The sequence below is a fragment of the Chenopodium album genome, chromosome 16, assembly GCF_948465745.1.
Source record: "Chenopodium album chromosome 16, dcCheAlbu1.1, whole genome shotgun sequence".
Classification (NCBI taxonomy): domain Eukaryota; kingdom Viridiplantae; phylum Streptophyta; class Magnoliopsida; order Caryophyllales; family Amaranthaceae; genus Chenopodium; species Chenopodium album.
The window spans coordinates 22,713,490-22,731,715 of NC_137849.1; the positions used below are offsets into that span (position 1 = coordinate 22,713,490).

At 41.1% G+C, this 18,226-nt stretch overlaps 1 protein-coding gene and 1 pseudogene across 1 annotated transcript; one reads left to right on the plus strand and one right to left on the minus strand.

Annotated features, from left to right (window-relative positions):
* The first annotated feature begins 711 nt into the window (after window positions 1-711).
* On the plus strand, window positions 712-5,337 carry LOC145585026 (putative inactive receptor kinase At5g67200). The gene is made up of 2 exons (XM_081641789.1): window positions 712-2,225; window positions 4,294-5,337. The coding sequence occupies exons 1-2, from the start codon at window positions 818-820 to the stop codon at window positions 4,869-4,871; spliced, it is 1,986 nt and encodes a 661-aa protein (XP_081497915.1). The 5' UTR covers window positions 712-817; the 3' UTR covers window positions 4,872-5,337.
* A 533-nt stretch (window positions 5,338-5,870) lies between these two features.
* On the minus strand, window positions 5,871-7,299 carry LOC145585027 (uncharacterized protein At4g06744 pseudogene; annotated as a pseudogene).
* Between the last annotated feature and the right edge of the window lie 10,927 nt (window positions 7,300-18,226).

Sequence of the window (18,226 nt, forward strand, 5' to 3'; positions counted from 1 at the left end):
AAAAAAAAAAAAAAAAAAAAAAAACAAAATTTACGTCGCATGAAACTCAACGTAGTTCTTAGAATAAAAGAAGAAATAAAAAAACAATTGACTACAAATTTATACAAGTATTTTACAAATTTCAATTGATCGCCAACATGGTTCGTTTGGGAGGGAAAACAGAAGCCTAGAGGTCAACAAAAATAGCCTTGACTTTTTCAATAGATTTCTTATCGCAAAGGATTGCTAGGAAAAAAAGGAGTGCAGAGGTTAGAATATTTAGGAATAATCCAAAGGTGTGACTACTAGTTTAAGATTTCGAAACAAATATTGAATTATACCTCTTAAATTTTTCTTGTTAATATTAAAATATTCGTGCGTGGTACAAGACCTAAATTAGTTATCACATAAAGTTTTCCATCCAATTTAAGGGTTGTAATTGAGGTATTTCAAAGTTCAAAACCTCTAAATACCGTTAAGTACCTTGGATGTTGTTAACTCATGTAAATCCCTCATTCTCCGTCACTAACCAAACGGTAACTTCATTTAGCGAAATTCCAACAACAAACAAAGTAATCCCAAAACAAGTTTAACCTCTAGTGAAGAGTTATTCTAAAAAATCTGAAAGAGTTTAATAGAAAAGTTGAACCAAGTATGTCAGTAGTCCAGTCCTATAGCTCGCTTTTCCACCTCTTGCACGTGATACTCTGTCACACCCAGTACCACCCTACCATTACTCTCCTTCCTCCTTTCACCATTCATTCACTCTCTTTTCATCCCTTTTGTCATTTCATTTCCATTTTACAATGCTTTTTCCTCTCTAATCTTGTTCACAATAATGTTGTCCAAATCATTCTTCCTAGTTTTCTTCTCTATTTTTTCACTATCTTTCGTTGATTGCTCGCATCTTCCAGCAGATGCTCAAGCACTCTTAGACTTCAAAAGGGAAGCTGATTTGCATAATCAGCTCGAGTTTAACACCACTTTTTCGCATTGCAAATGGCAAGGTGTTCAATGTTATAAACACAGAGTTGTTCGACTCGTGATTGAAGGGTATAATCTTGGCGGCATATTTTCATCTGACTCACTAACTCGATTAGACCAACTCCGAGTTCTCAGTCTACAGAACAACTCGCTTGTTGGACTAATTCCAAATCTTTCAAGTCTCACTAATCTTAAGGCCTTATTTCTTCACCACAATCGTTTTTCTGGGTCTTTTCCGCTGTCTATTGTGACGCTCCATCGGATTAGGACCATTGATTTGTCATATAACAATCTCACCGGTGAGTTACCCACTTGGTTAGCTCGGTTAGACCGATTGTACTACCTCCGCCTCGAGTTTAACCGGTTTTCGGGACCGATTCCGGCACTAAATCAGTCTACATTGTCAGTTTTCAATGTTTCAAGCAACAATCTCAAGGGTCCGATTCCGGTGACACTTGTGTTATCTAAATTCAGTCCGTCTAGTTATGATCATAACCCGGGTTTGTGCGGGAAGATTCTGCACAAGCAATGCAGTAGAATTCATTTTTTCGGCCCTGCTGCGGCTGACCCTGCATCATCTGCGCCGCCAATGGAGGCGGCGGGAGGACTCGGGACGCAGAGCTCGCAACTACGCGGGGTGGACTTATCCAAACCGAGTCGAAATAGTCATACTAGTAAGGCTCTAATATGGGGGTTTATTGTAGGAGTAACGGTACTAATAGGATCAGTCACATGTTTTGCTCTAGCAGTAAGAAAGCAGAGGAAGGACCGTCGTATTGAGAGAACGACAATGGCATCAGACTATTCGGCGAATGCGGATGCAGCCGCGGTGATGAGGACAGAGGAGGAGATGGAGGAGAAAGTGAAGAGCGCGCAACAAGAAGGCATGATCAAGGTAGCAGCAGCAACGGCGGCGGTGGCGACAGTAGGGAAGAGTGGGAGTTTGGTGTTTTGTGCGGGTGAAACTGAGTTATATTCTTTAGAACAATTGATGAGAGGATCAGCTGAATTGTTAGGAAGAGGGACTATTGGTACTACATATAAAGCAGTACTTGATAATCGTTTAATTGTTTGTGTGAAGAGATTGGATTCGAGTCGAATTGGGGGTGCAGGTAAAGAGGTGTTCCAGCAACACATGGAATCAGTAGGCGCGCTTAGACACCCTAATTTGGTGCCCTTAAGGTGTTATTTTGAAGCAAAAGAAGAGAGGTTGTTAGTGTATGATTATCAGCCTAATGGGAGCTTGTTTTCTCTCATACATGGTTAGTTTCTCTCACTTTCATTTTTTGTGTCAAATTATCGTTATAGTGATCATGGGTCTCTAAAAGCTTTTTCTGTTTCGACTGTTTCTATGAGACAATCACCGACCAAACACGAAGAACTATAAAGACTTGGAGTAAGAATAGCATATCATTGTTTTGCATTTCAACTTTAATTTAGTAGAATTCTTTATGTTATTATGTTGGTGCTAATAGTATTACGAATATTCGCTAATGTAACGACGAAATCACACTTGTCAACGGTCAGATATATGGTACTACGTAACACTTTAATAGTATGTTTGGATAAAGAACCCAGAGGGAAAAGAAGGGGAGGGAGGAGAAGAGGAGGGGAGAGAAAGGGAGAGAAGGGAAGAATGACGAGTTTTCCTTTCAAATCTCTCGATTGTTAAAGAGGTTAATTTCCTACAATTTAATCCATCCATTTCTCTTCCCACTATTTCCTTCCTTCCTCATTTGTTATCCAAATGAAAGATATCTCATCTCTCCATTTCCCTTCCCTTCCCTTCCCTTCCCTCTATTTCCTTCAATCTAAACACACCTTAAATTATTAGTAGAGGTGCTATTTAGTCACGAGAATTCAAATCATAAGTGGTCATTTATTTATAAGCATCTTGTTGTGGTATTAACTACATTTTTTTTTTTTAATATGAGAAAACCCATGACTATTAAATAGCCTCTTGACACGGGATATTCGTGCCTAGAAACACAGTGAATTAACTCTTTGTAATTGGCATGACACTTGTTAATACGTGGATCAATGGCTAGAAAGCTTAAACTAATGAAGAAGATTTTTCTATTTGCCTAAAATTATGTTGCAGATTATGTTATACTTCGAATGAATTTACACTTTGAACTATGGAGTATATTATTACCTAACTTTTTAGATGCAGAAGTATTTCATTACCTATATATTGTGCCAATGATTAACACATAAAGAAAATTAACATATTTTCACTTTTATGTGTTAGCCTTGTTAGAACAGATAATACTATTGTTTAGTTAAGTGTTAGATGTGAGATATCGGAAAATATGTGTGTGATATCTCATATCTTACCGTAAGCCTATCACATTATTGACATGACAAATATGAAGAGAAGTAATTTATTCTTTGCCTCTGTACCATAATAAACCTTACTTAATGTGTTGTTGGGGTTATGAAATATAACATATTAAAAAGGCCTAAATTAATTAAATATGTATCATGGCATATGTTTGATTGTTTAAGGATGCAAATAGGTATAACATTGAACCAACAGGAAGCAGAGATGATGGAGTGCGAAAATTGGCTGTTCTTTCTAATTTTTCGCAGATTGGTGTGGTTTTGTGAATCAATATGCAATGACGACCGTAACTGTCTAGTACATAAGTACGTTCTTTGACTGCTCTTGGCAATCAGTATCTGTCTCACCTTTTCAATAAAAGAAATCAAATTTGAAAAAATCATTTTGAAACAATGGGGCAATGGGCGGTATCGTTTTGGTAACACCTCACTTTCTGACCAAACATTGGTGTTATCAGTATTGATATGAGACAGTAAAACTACTGATTTTACAGCCAGCAGTGTCTTACTGTATTCCATTGCATAATATTCTGGCTAATGTTTATCTGTTGCTTGTTTGAAACCATCCCAACATACAATTGTTTTTAGTGTTAAGCAATATTACTTACTGTTTAATCTGCATCTTTATCTCGAGCTCTTTATTTTTGAGTTGCTACATAGTACAGTAATACTGCTGCGTATCTTAATCTTATCATTAAATTTATTACATCTATAATTACAATGAAATGTTATTGAAGCATTGTAACATTGTAATGACTATACTCTAATGACATGATATTGATTTAGTTATAATCTTGGTACTGAAGTAGGGCAAGCACAAATACTTAGTGTCACAGTATGCAGATTTGATCTTTTATTTTTAATTTCTCAGAGTGGTATGTATGGATTATCTGATATAAATTGGCTCTTTATACTTGGTTAAAAGGTCTGCACTTAGCTAAGTCTTCTATTATTGATGTTAAATTTCTCTCCCATTCTAACCTGCAGGTTCCAAGTCAGCAAGGGCAAAGCCTCTACATTGGACTTCATGCTTGAAAATAGCGGAGGACATAGCACAAGGACTTTCGTATATTCATCAAGCTTGGAGATTAGTTCATGGCAACCTTAAATCCTCTAATGTCCTCCTTGGTTCTGACTTTGAGGCATGTATCACTGACTATTGCTTGAGTGTGTTAGCCGAGTCATCATCAGCAGAGGATGATCCTAGCTTGTGGGCGTATAAAGCACCAGAATTCCGTAAGTCTGATTCTGAAGCAACATCTAAATCAGATGTATATGCTTTCGGAGTGTTGCTACTTGAGCTCTTGACAGGAAAACCACCATCTGAGCATCCATATCTTACTCCAAATGACATAGTACACTGGGTAAGGTCTGCAAGGGATGTTGCAGATGGCGGTAGTGACGAGAATAGGCTCGTGATGCTTCTTGAGGTGGCCATAGCTTGTAGTGTCGCCTCCCCAGAGCAGAGGCCTAACATGTGGCAAGTTTTGAAAATGTTGCAAGAAATCAAAGAGGCCGCAATGATGGAAGAAGATGACTTGCACACCGGTGAATTGATGCCCTAGGCTACTAATATTGATCAACATAGTGTTCCTTTCAAGTACTGAAATTATGGAAGCTATTTATAGTTTCTCCACAATTTCTGGATGACAAAAATGTGAAATAGAGAGGAACACCAAAAAGTGTCATTGGGATTGGCATCAAAATTGACTGCGACAGAACAATTATAGCTCTAAGCCTCTGAGCATTTTGATTCAGCAAAGCTACTCACTGAAACAAAGAAGCGTCGTGGAGCAAAGCCTTACCCTTACACTTTTGAAGTAATGGTGTGGGAAGTAGAAAGCTAATTCCCGAATCAAATTGCTGGAGCTCAATTTGAAATAAAGTGGTTGTTTGGTAAGAGGTAGGAAGCATCACTAGTATGCTTTGTTTCCATTGAAATGCCATACTTTGGTTGAACACGGAATTCTATTTTTATTGGAATAGTTATTTTTGGAGGCACTAGGTTAGCAATGTTTTTTTCCACTTTGATTTAGGAAGAGCTTGTGGAATGTATATATGTTAACTAAATGACCATTAAAAATGTTCTTGCAAGTCTTGTTTTTTAGATGTGCGTTACAATTATAGCTTGGCAGAGTAGTGAACCATGTACTCTTTAACATCGTAGTTTCCTATCGACAGTAGAATGACCCGTACATATGTTGCTAGCTTCAGTTAATACTCTGATATTTATTCCAAACAGCAGACTTCCACCATTTCTTGCCGGGGGGAGAAAAAAAAAAAAAAAAAAAAAGAAAAAGAGTTGGGAATATAGTTTGATCTGTTGGAGTGAGGTTTGCCACCAGAAACTGAAGTGATAAAATATCCCAAGATAGACTAAATGAAAAGAAATAAACAAAACTAATTAATAGACAGTAACTATATATTATCAAAATATTAAACATTTACATCAACAAAGATCTGCCTGAAAATCCTTAATGTATGAAGTGAGGTTTACAAGGGATAATTTTATATGTTTCCGAGTAAAGGCAGATCCTAGGCACAGCGAAGAAATTAGTACAATCAAACACTGATCGTTGGGAAGGTAGACTGGGGATGCAATTGTTTGCCACATCCAAAATTCCCCTATCAATCAAGTTCCTACAAGATGGACCAACTTGGTTGAAATAATTATCAGACAGAAAATTTAGCCAGATTTGGTAGCTGACAAATTATGTCTGGCACCATGCCATAGAGCAAATTCGCTGAGAAATCAAGCAGTGAAGCCCGCTCCATACAGGCTAGTGAAAACGGCAGGGGACCAGTGAGCTTATTGTGGCTGATATCGAATGCAGTCACTTGGTTAAGGAAGCCAAGCTCGTAAGGTAAACAACCAGTTAGCTGGTTGTTCATTAACAGTACTTCAGTTAATGCTGACAATGCTTTGGCTATGTCGCGTGGTAGTGGACCTGTGAACTTGTTGTTGGCTAAGGTGAGATACAATATATGTGAATTTCCAAGAGATGCAGGCAAAGCTGACACAAAATTGTTGTCATTAAGGAAGAGAACATTAAGATGTTGTGTGAAAATTGCAGGAGGGACCGACCCTGAGAATTGGTTGAAACGAATGTCTAAGAAACTCAGGCTCTCCATGCCCACCACAGCGAGAGGGAATGGACCTGTGAATTGGTTGTTGCTAAGGTCTAATTCGTAGAGATAAGGGAGATTGGCTATTTTTGATGAAAGGGTGCCACTAAAAGAGTTTGAGTTGGCATGGAAAAGGGCTAAATCAGGGAGTTGGTCTATGAAGCCATCTAAGGATGGAGCACTGAGGCCATAACCATTGAAGTCTATGGATGCGACTGCTGTAGCACTAGCGTTATTTGGTGGTGTATCACAGAAAAAACCTTTGTATCTACAAATGTCAGATCCTACCCATGTTTTCGTGATCCCTAAAGGATCCGAAGTGATAATGTTTTTAAAGTTTTGAATGATAGGATAAACCACTGCAAGTCTGATGTCTGCAAAAATCAGGCCAGTTGGGATGTTGGGTAGTGGCGGAAGAGCAGGCAGAGATGATGGCGGCGGAAGTAATGGTATAGGTGGTATTGGCAGAGATGATGGCGGTGAGAGTAATGGTATAGGTGGAATTGGCAGAGATGACGGTGGAGGAGTGGATGCTGCAGGAGGTTGATCAGGTTGGCGACAATGAAACAAAGGCCAGATGCAGTATCTTCTCTGATCCCATGACCAGAAGTTTTTCCGTTTGTTTACTAGATCTCTACCTCTTGTACCACCACGAAAAAGCCGAGCCTCCCCTGCGTTATCTGCGGCCACCAAACCTAATGTAAGGAGTAGGATGATCTTGAAGATCGAAACTACAGATACAGCAGAGAATTTCATTTTTTGTGCAAAGTATTTTGCACCAAGTGTTGTATGAGTATATTAAGCGTGCTACAAAAGGGAGGAAGGGTGGTAGCTGTGCTTTAATATTGTTGTTTGAAGAGAAAGAGGAATAAGAATAATGGTTTGGTTAATGGGAAAGCATTATGATATGGTATTTATGCACTATATATGAATTTTATCAGGCATATGATTTCTTTTTGGGTGTCTTTATTGTACAGTGCGTTAGGTGATCATGGACTTCATCAATGAGTACAAGGATTAGTGTTAAGATACTACTTTTTCTTTGTATTATACATGTTGATTACCTGTATTCTAAAAGTTGATTCCAAGAAAACTTTTATTAACAGAATCATACTTTGTAGTACTAAAATGAAATACTAGTATTATGTCTTACTGTTTCTATTCATTTGGGCGCACTGGCCTGGGCAACCCCGTTCTATTCTCTAGTGTGTGCACTACAATTTCTTTATTTTCTGTGCAAAAATCAATAGTGAGATTCGCTATAGGTTACCCAAAAACATTAGTAGACTAAGGGTCTGTTCACATTTACTGAGCTGAACTGAACTGAACTGATTGGAGCTGAAATGAACTGAACTGATTGGAGCTGAACTGAATTGAACTGAATATTTTATGAGAAAAGGAAATTAGGAGCTGAAGTGAACTGAACTGAACTGATTGGAATTGAACTGAACTAAACTGAACTGAAATTAAGGTGAAGTGAACAGACCCTAAATTTGTTCACATTCACGTGGTACTACCTCATTAATGTCAAATACATATTTTTTTTTTGTTTTAAGATTTAGATAACTTTTATGACTACGGTTCAAACAATTATTCCTCTAAAATGTTTAATTTTATTCCTCCTTATTAATGATAATTGCCTATTTTTTGAGCTCTTAACAATAGTGTGCGGACATTTATATCTTAAAAATATTTATTTACATAGTGTTTCAGGGTTTTTTATGATTCCCTCGGGATACTGGTCACACCTTCCGAAGGATGGGCTCGGACACCTGCAAAATAACGAAGCCTCCGACGATTAAGTTAGTAACCGGAAACGAAAAGGGTAGAGAGAGAAAGTAGAGAGAATTAATGTTTTTTTCAATGTTATGATTGGGGTATTTATAGGGGTGGGAAGTTGTGCCCCTTTAGAGTTAGTGACCTAGGATGGTGTGCTCTGATTGGCGGTGTAATTGAAAGTGGTCACGTGCCCCTTAGGGGTGCCGCTTTTGCTCCTTTCTTGGATTTTAGGTTTCAGCTTTTAATTTAGACCATGTTCTTTACGAGATTGGACCTTGTGCTGGGGGTATTTTTACCTTAAACTTTTGCCCCTTAGAGGGGGTGACTCGTACTTTACGGGCCGCCTCCTTTAATCTCACTCGTCCAGGTACGTTCGAGTACTTAAGCCTTTTGAGCATTCGAATTTCTAATCAGGGAAGCGGACTGGACCGTCCGTCCTTCTGAAAGTCATTCTATGGGCTAGTTGCCTTGTCTGGTTTGCCTGATTTCATTGGTGAACTAAGTCTGAAAGTCAGGCGGTTGGTTCGGCCTGAATGACTTTTGGGAAGTGACCACCTTTCTTCCGTGTTTTCCGGAAAAATGGTTCAACTTCCGAGGTAAACGTTAATTTTGACGGATCATTATGACGCCCGCACGAATTCCCGTCTTTAATGACGGAGCGGTTTTTTAACCGTTTGACTTCTATGTTAAACTTTTCGAAAGTTTAATTGTTAAAGCTTCTTAGGCGGGAACGGTGATTTTACCAACCTACCCTCGTAGATTTTGCTTATAAATAGCAAGGGTTTGACTTCATTTTGAGAATAGTTTTAATTTAAGTTCCCTTCTTTGTAGCATTTTAAGTTATTTCCTTCCTAGGGTTGAAGAAGTCCCAAGGGTTTGGTGTTACTTTGGGTTTTTAACTTTCTCGAGAGAAGTTAGGGCTTCTAGAGAGAAAAAGTTACTTTTCCTTCATATCTTCAAGAGGTCAGCCGTGAATTTGAAGTTTTCCGGTCAAGAGTATGAGTTTTTAGGTCAATCTTCATCCAAGATCTTCAAAGTTTTCAAGTTTTCTACTCGGACGAAGGTAACCAACTGCTTTCCTTTTCCTTCTTTCTTTCTTTATGCTTGTTTTATTTTCAAACACACATTGGCTCAACACTCAGTCTCATCCGTTTCTGGTCATGAGGTCGTCTGTTCGCCTAGGACTGAGGAATCTAGAGTGGACGGGGACGAGTCATCTCTTTATGAAGTGGGTCCATTTCTAGTGTGTACCAACTCACCCCCACCTATTCTTCTATGTCTCTACAGTCGAACATGGTGCTTACAAGGCAGATGTACGAGCGATATGCTGTTAGAAATCCGGACGGCAGCATAGTACAACCTCTGGCGTCTCATGATCCGAAAAACACGGATGAGGAGACCACAAACACAAAAACAAACACAACCTCCACTGCTAGTGGTAGTGCATGCTCGATGATCGAAGTGACCACCTCTTTTGAGGAGTGCCAAAATCAGCGAGGCATTTCTACGTCCAGGCGAAATCCAGATGCACATCAGCTAAACACTTCTTCTTCTGGTTGGCGTCCGGGTGAAATCCGGATCAACCCCTAACACAACATACTAGCTCGGTCTTAATGCCATCTGAGTTGCCTTCTTTTGAGAGGCATCGTTCTTCATCTCGACCAAGAATTTTTCTATTTGCCTAAAATCAGCCACAACCTCTTATGGCGTCCGAACGAAAACTTACCACTACCCCCCTCTCAATATTCTGAGTCAGCCAAACCTAGAACTAGCATTTATATTGTTGCGCTGGTTGACCGCCCCCGTAACGCTCCATTTGGAAATCATAGGAGTGAGGGGGAAAAGAAAGACAATGGCAAGGCCCCCTTAGTCCCCGAAAGAGTGGTAGTGGCCAAGCTAGGGCAGAGTTTAGTCAAGGAAGCCCGGTCGAGGCAGCTGAGCTAGACAGAGTTCTGTCCGCTGACTTTGGTTCGGTGAGGGCCCCGGAACCACAACCGGTCGAATAGGGAGATGAAAACCCTGGCGTTGCGGTTGTAGAGGAAGAGAATGACTTTGACAGTCCGTACAGTTGTGAAATGAGGGAAATGACACTAGATTTCCTTAATGAAAAATTTGAGGACATTGAGAGGTTCTTCAAACTGTGGGAATGTTTCAGGATCTTGCCACCAAGAACTTCAATCTCGGTGGCCGCTTCTGACGACACGGCTGTTACTCGTCGGGGCTTCAATGTTTATATGGCTTCCTTGGAGGTAGGCCTTCGATTTCCTCTTCATCCATTTGTCCGGGAGCTGCTGAACGAATATCAAATTGCTTTGTTCCAGCTGGCGCCGAATAGCTAGGCAAATATTTTCGGATACTTGGTGACTTGCCTTAGAAAGGGCTTTACCCCCAACTTCCTAGTCTTCTGCACAATGCATAACATGATGCGGCTGAAAGCAGACTCGGATGCGTGGTTTGTTTGAACACCCGACCGGAATATATGGTAGTCCTGCACAAGCTCACCAAATGGCGTGACTGGAAGCAGTGGTTTTACGTCGTCCGGACCAAGGACCGAAATTTTAACAGGAAGATGAACAACTTTAATTCTTTGCCTGTTCAGCTCAGAAGAGGGGATCACCGACCGAGTTGCCCTCCTGTCCATCCGGACCATGCCCATGTCCATCATTCCCAAATGGATTCCCTTATTAAACTAGCTGAGGGATCAATTGTTCATGTCCTCATTCGACCTGCTCCGAAACTATACTCCATGTGGACTTTAATGACATGCCCACTCGAACATATTTTAACTTGGAACATATGTTAACACTTTGCTCTTCTCTTTGGCAGAACAAGCCATGTCTCAGCTCGACCACGTATAGAAGGGAGAGGTAGACATGAACGAGTTCAAATTGGAGCGCTATCGGCTCATGAGGCAGGAATACGAGGCGGCTAAGGGGGTACAGACATACTTCTAGTTCATCCCTTTGATATTTATATTATTCATTTTTTTGTGTCCAATCTGCTATGCTTTAGATGGAGATCCTTTTCGCTTTAGTTTGGACAATCTTGGTTTCCTTCAACCTAGTCAAGTGGATATGCTTAGGAGGACATTTCTCTCCACTTCTACTCGGACATGGTGGGATAACTTCAGATGGTCGAACTGACTTTGATAGAGGGGTGGTTCATCAGTTTTGTACTCGGCCAACGAGTTTAACTAGTCTTTGGTTTTATTTTTCTCAGTCTACTACCCCGAAGCTAGCAAGGAAGCGGTTGATGTCCGCTTCAAAGGACGAGGGGTCATCCAAGTCTCGCAAAGTCTCTGCATCCAAGACCCCCTCAAGGCCCGAAGCTAGCAAGGAAGCGGTTGATGTCCGCTTCACAGGACGAGGGGTCATCCAAGTCTCGCAAAGTCTCTGCATCCAAGACCCCCTCAAGGCCCGAAGCTAGTAAGGAAGCGGTTGGCGTCCGCTTCAAAGGACGAGGGGTTATCCAAGTCTCGCAAAGTCTCTGCATCCAAGAACCCCTCAAGGGCGCAGGCAGCGAAGACAGGGTTGCAGGTTGCCAATGAGTAACCTAAGGCAGCCAAGACAGGGTTGCAGCTGGCACATAGCGGGGCCTCCAACCCTCGGAGCCACTACCAACTGTAGTGGTCCGAGAAGAAACCGTCTGAAAGGACGAAGAGGGAATATTGTCCCTAAACCAAACGGCCGGCGATAACTCGACTCTGCATGTCGAGTATTTGGGAACTCGGTCAACAAGTTCCCAAACTAAAGAAGGGCTCCTGTCCGCGTCTAAGGCAGATGAGTAGCAGCCTACGCCTACTCCACTTTCGGAGGGGCATCCGCAAGCACCTCCCTCTTTCTCGAAAGGTACTCGTATAGCCCTGCCTTTGCAAATTTTGAGTTAGCTTTTATCTCAAATTTTCCTACTTGTGCTTTTTCCACATATATTTCTGAGGAAATGGATGTTCGACTCCCTAGATCTTCAGTGACAGGGGCCGAGCGCAAAGTTGTCTGGGATGCCATGTTGATGGTTGTCCTAACTGAGACTCAAGACAAGTTCCATGGTATCCATGATGGGCACCTCGGACCAATGATCAACAACTGTGTTGAGGTATCTAAGTTCATTAATCACTTCGATACTTGATGAGTGTCATTTATGACACTCATTTAGCTTCTTTTAGGATGATTTTTCATTGTTTTTACATCTCTTTTATCCCCTTTTCTCTAGTTTTACTTGTATTTTCCCTACTTTGCCTTTTCTTTAGTTGCTTTCTTAATTTCTTGCTTTTCTTAGTTCATTTTGCATTTTCTTCTTTACTTGTTTGCTTTTCTTTGATTCTAGGAAGTTGGCAATGTTCGAGAGGCTCAATGGCATTCTCTCGGGGTTTTCAAGCCAAAGATGTGTCCCGGTCCTTCCTTTTGAAGCCTAAAAGCAAAGTTGTGCAAGAGTCAAGTCTTCAAGGATACACCCTCACACTGCGTGGACATGAAGAGGCGGTGTTGAACCCACCGTAATGGCTCCTAGAAACTGCCACTATCAACTGCATCATTTGGAGCTCACGGGGTCATTTTCGAGCGCACAAAAGGGAATCCCCTGCTCTCATGGCGCGGCCCCGCTCGAGGGAGGAGCAGTCACGCAGGTGGCTGGCGCGGCCGCGCACCTGCCAGGAGCGGTCGCGCCTCTCTCTCTTCCCTATTTCCGTAACCATTTTGTTGCGGCTGCGTTAAGGAGTGTGAGGCCATGCCTATTGAGGTCTCTTTTGGACGTCTAACTGACTTCTTCTTCTTTAGCTTTTCTATATATACATTTCCTTCATTTCTAGAGAGGGGAGGATAGAAAAAAGTTTAGACATAATTTTGATCATAAACTTAGCTTAGTTGAGAGTTTCTCTCTCTAGTTTTATGGTTAGTTTTAGGAGTAGATTTAGAGAGAGAAAGTGAGAGATTTCATTGAGGATTTGAGAGATTGAAGATTCAAGGTGACAATTGTATTGAAGATCTCCATAATCAATCAATGAGGACTTCTAACTCTATCTCATTTTATTGCTTTGTTTAATTTCATGTTTGTTTGGTTTGATTTTGATGTTTGATCTTGATTAGTGTAATTGTTCTTGATATTTTGTTAATTCTTGATTTCTTTAATTGTTTGTTGATAGATGATGATTCTTGAGTAGTTGTTCGGCTAGGAATTGGGTGAAACTTGTATGATTGATTGATTATGATTAATTTGGGAATTGTGTTAATTGATTGTTGAGATCAAAGTGATTAATGTAAATTTGCATGTGTGTAATTCGATTAGGCCTTGAGAATTATGCTAGATTGCATTGTAATTTCTAATGACACGACCAATTGATTTAGGAATTGCACTTATCGATTGGTTTGGATTGTGATTCTCTTAGTTTGTTATTCATAAAGACATGTAGCTTAACGATTAGGAGATAGCTCTTTAATTCCAATTGATTGCTCTTATCATTAGTTTTCGCGACCATTGATTGGCATGTTCTTTCCAAGTTGTTGCAATTGTCATGATTACTTGATCCCCATTCCTAGTGTTTTATTTGTTTGATTCTTTGTTTGTTAGTTGTTAGTTTAACTTCGACTTAGCTTAGGCATTTATTGAAATCACTTGAACATAACCGTTCATTTGGGTTCGACCCTTGACTTACCTCTGTACTTGTATTTAGGTTTGTTAAGTGTTTATAAATTTAGTTTGACTTAGGGAGGATTAGTCAATGACCTAGTCTTTCCCCTCGTCAAAATGGCGTCGTTTTCGGGGAACGGTGTCTATGTTTGAGTGTTTTTGATTGCTTGAGTCTAGGTCTTTGTATATATTTTTCTTTTATTTGATTTTTGTTTGTTTTGAAAACAAAAAAAAATGGCATGTTTCTTATTTCCTCAATATGATAATGAGTCTTTTTGTGAATATTTCAATAGACTTGAGGGATTTCTTGATTACAATTGTTGTAATCTTTGGGAAGCTTGTGAGATTTGTTATTTGGGTTTGAATGAGCAAACTTGGAATGAAGTTGAATACTTGCATAATGGTGAATTTAGAGCATTGTCAATTGATGACGCTTGGGATTTTTATGTTTGGTTTTCTTGAGATGTATATAATAGGGGTAATCATGATTCTAACGTTGATGTGCAATGTCTTGATTTTTCTAATGTTAGCATGATTTCCCATGATTTGTCACATGATCCCATTAGTGAACCTAGAATAAATGTTTTCAATTCTATTTCCCCTTTTGTTCATGATGATGAGGTGCATGCTCAAGTTGATGCTAATGGTGTGTTTCAATTTTCTTCATAATTTACCATGCCTTCTTGTGATGTGCTTCGTTCCCTCAATGACGAATTTCATATGTTTGATTGTGCCCCTACACCCCATTGTGATGAATATGCTCATGATTATAATGTTGATGATCCTACCCTTGGTTGTGACTCTTCTTTTACTCTCGATCCTCAAACCTCTTCACCTTTTCATTCTCCAAACTCTTGTGATAGGAGAATAAGCAAAAAGTCATAGCCAAAACAAAATTCCTCGTAATTTTTTCAGCATGTAGCGGGATGTGATACAAATTCCTCGCCTAAGCTCAGCTCTTAATTTTTAAGCATTCAACGGGGAGTAATATAAATTCCTCGCCTAAGTTCAGCTCGTAATCTTTCATCTTGTAGCGGGGAGTGATCAAAGTTTCTCGGTCAAGCTCAGCTCGTAATTTTTCAGCATTCAGCGGGGAGTGATAAAAATTCCTCGCCTAAGTTTAGCTCGTAATTTTTCAGGATTCAGCGGGGAGTAATAAAAATTCCTCGCCCGACTTCAGGTCGTAATTTTTCAGCATGCAGCAGGGAAATAAAAATTCCTCACCCAAGCTCAACTCGTAATTTTTTCAGCATTCAGCGGGGAGTGATCAAAATTCCTCGCCTAAGCTCTTCTCGTAATTAATCAGCATTCAGCGGGGTGTGATCAAAATTCCTCGCCAAAGCTCAGCTCGTAATTTTTCAGCATTCAGCGGAGAGTGATCAATATTCCTCACCTAAGCTCAGCTCGTAATTTTTCAGCATTCAGCGGGGAGTGATCAAAATTATTCACCTACATCCAGCTTAAAATTTTTGAACTTTAAGTGGGGAGTAACCGAAATCTCACCACCAATCCAGCTTATTACTTCTTAAAATTCAGCGGGGAGTAGTCTAAATGCCTCAGCTAATTTCGCTGAAATTCCCCAATATTAAACAAGGAGTAACTAAAATTCCTCGCAAATTCAGCTCATAATTTCACAAGCTTCAAGGGAGAGCAATCATTATTTTCAACAATTCATCTCGTCATTTCTTCAACTTCAAGAAGTAGTCATCACGCCTTCAACAGTTGCCTTAATTCTTAGAACCGCCTTGGCACTCCTAAGACTTGAAGGGATAGTTGTATGGAAGGACTTCAGTCAGACGACCTATTGAGTAATTACCGATAAGGTTACAACCTCAAAAGAGTCGACATGAGTGACCTCTGACCACCACTTGTACGGGATAGCACCTGCTGAGCTATTCCTTCGCTTCCGGCCTCACTCAAGGGGTGAGGGACGACCAAAAGAATTGGCATGAGTCATCTCATACCATCTCTTTGGGGGCTAGTCGTATAGGGTAGTTCTTGTTGAACTATCTCCCGCTCTCGGCCACTCTAAGAAAGGCGCACCTGGAGTACCAATTTGACCCCGTTGAGTCGGTCACAAGCTTCTGGCTGCCAGCCCGACCAGGGTGAGCCGGTTAAAGTCTCTCGGTACTAGCCCGACTAAGGCGAGTCGTTTCTAGGCTCCCGGCTGCTAGCTTAACCAGGGTGAGTCTGTTATAGGCTCCTAGCTGCCAGGTCGACCAGGGTTAGTCGGCTCTAGTCTCCTGGCTGCCAGCCCGACCATGGTGAGTCGGTCACAGGCTCTCGGCTGCTAGGCACACTAGAGTAAGTCCCATAGGCTCTTGGCTGCCGCCCGACCAGAGTAAGTCGGCCACATACTGACCACTAAAATTAGGGTTCTCATACACTATAAATACCCCAAATATGCCACATAAACTAGGGTTGATCAATCTCTCTCTCTCTCTTTCTAAGCATATTAAACTTTATACTCTCCCAAAAGGCAACCACTTACTTAGCTATCGGAGGGGGGTTCCTCAAAACCAACCCCGAGGGCAGAATACGTTCTCTCTCTTGTAGGTCCTCCAGTTGTGCTGATGGAGTTTCCCACGGTCTGGCCTAAGACCCCAACAGGCAGCCCGAGACTCCAGTAGTGCTGTTAGTGGTTCAGATATTTCCATCGGAGTACACCAGGAACAACACTACTCGGCCATTCATGCCTAGTTAAATCTACAACTTTTTAGCTAAGAAACTTTAAACATGATATTTTTTCATGTTATAATATTCCATGTACAAGGAATAGGACGACCATCTAAGGCTTCAAGACGGTATGTACCATCTCACACTTCCTCTCTAATTCTATAGGGCCCTTCCCAATTTGGGGTTAACTTTCCATCTTCGTTGGCTTGGGCTACCGCTTCCATCATTCTTAAAAACAAATCCCCCATGTTCAGAGGCCGCTTAGACACTCTGCGATTATATGCCCTCGTCATTCTTAGACGATAAATTTCGTGCCTTAGTGCTGCATTGCCCCTAGCTTCTGGAAGAAAGTCTAGGGAGGTCTTTATGGCCTCCCAATTAGCCGATTCATCATATAACATTACTTGTACAGTAGGCTCGTATATCTCAATTGGGAGCACGACTTCATCACCATAGACTAGAAAAAATGGGGTTTCCCTTGTTGAACTCTTCGCAGTCGTACGAATGGACCAAAAAAAATTGACCAATAGGCCGCCTACTTTCTCAAGCTTGCGCTTGATACCGTTGGAGATTAACTTGTTGTAAGCTTCAACTTGGCCGATGACCTGTGGGCCCGTGGGCGTCTGACCGAGGCAAAATAGTGTGTGATGCCCTAGTCACTTAGCCAACTTTTGAGTTAACCGGTTACAAATTAAGGTCCATGGTCAAACACCATTGACTGTGGCACACCAAAACGAGTGATGATATTTTTCCAGATAAAGGAAAACACATCCGTCCATTTGATTCCTCGGACGGCCTCAGCTTCGACCCATTTCGTGAAGTATTCCACAGCTACTAACACGTACCGCCTCTGTCTTGTCGCAGGTGTATACGACCCCAGGATATCCATCCCCCATTATACAAAGGAAAGCGGACTGCTTATGGTCAACAACCTATTTGTCGGGCGGTGGATGAGGGTTGCGAATCTCTAGCACTTGTCACATTTTTTCACCATTTTCATGGCGTCCGAATTCATACTCGGCCAGTAATAACCCGGATGGGTAACTTTCTCAGCTAAGTCTCGTCCGCCAATGTGAGATCTGTATTGTCCTTGATGGAGGTCATCCAGCACATCATGCCCCTTGTCCGGCGTGATGCATTTTAAGTATGGTTTTACAAAAGCTTTTTTAAACAATTCCTTTCCTTCAATTCGAACTAGGACGCCCTCCTCTTGATCAGCCAACACTTTTTTGGGTCGTCCAAAAGTATTCCATCCTTCCAATAAGAGATAACTCCGTCCATCCAGGTAGATATTCTGTCAATGATTTGCACGGGCTCGGCATCAATACTCCTATTTTCTTTAACTTCCCAAAATACTAGTATCACATGATGCCGAGGAAGCTAGCTTGGAGAGTGCGTCCGCCTGGTGATTCTTCGACCGGGGAACTTGTTGTAGCGTGAAATGTTCTAGGCTCTCAGCCTCATCTTTCGACATCTGAAGATACTTTATCATAGCCGGCTCTCTGGCTTTGTAATCACCATTTACTTGGCTGACTATCAGCTAGGAGTCTGAACTAGCATCAATCTTTGTTGCCTCGGCCGCCTTACACATTCTAACGCCGGCCAGAAAAGCTTCATACACGGCCTCATTATTAGAGGCTTGAAACTGAAATCTCAATAGGTACTCAAACTTGTCTCCTTCTGGTGATTGACAAATGATACCAGCGCCACATCCGGT

Bases quoted from the DNA above. Each gene is read 5' to 3' on its own strand.
- LOC145585026 (XM_081641789.1), top strand. From the start codon at position 818: ATGTTGTCCAAATCATTCTTCCTAGTTTTCTTCTCTATTTTTTCACTA. The intron at 2,226-4,293 runs GTTAGTTTCTCT...TCTAACCTGCAG, and splicing joins CTTGTTTTCTCTCATACATG to GTTCCAAGTCAGCAAGGGCA.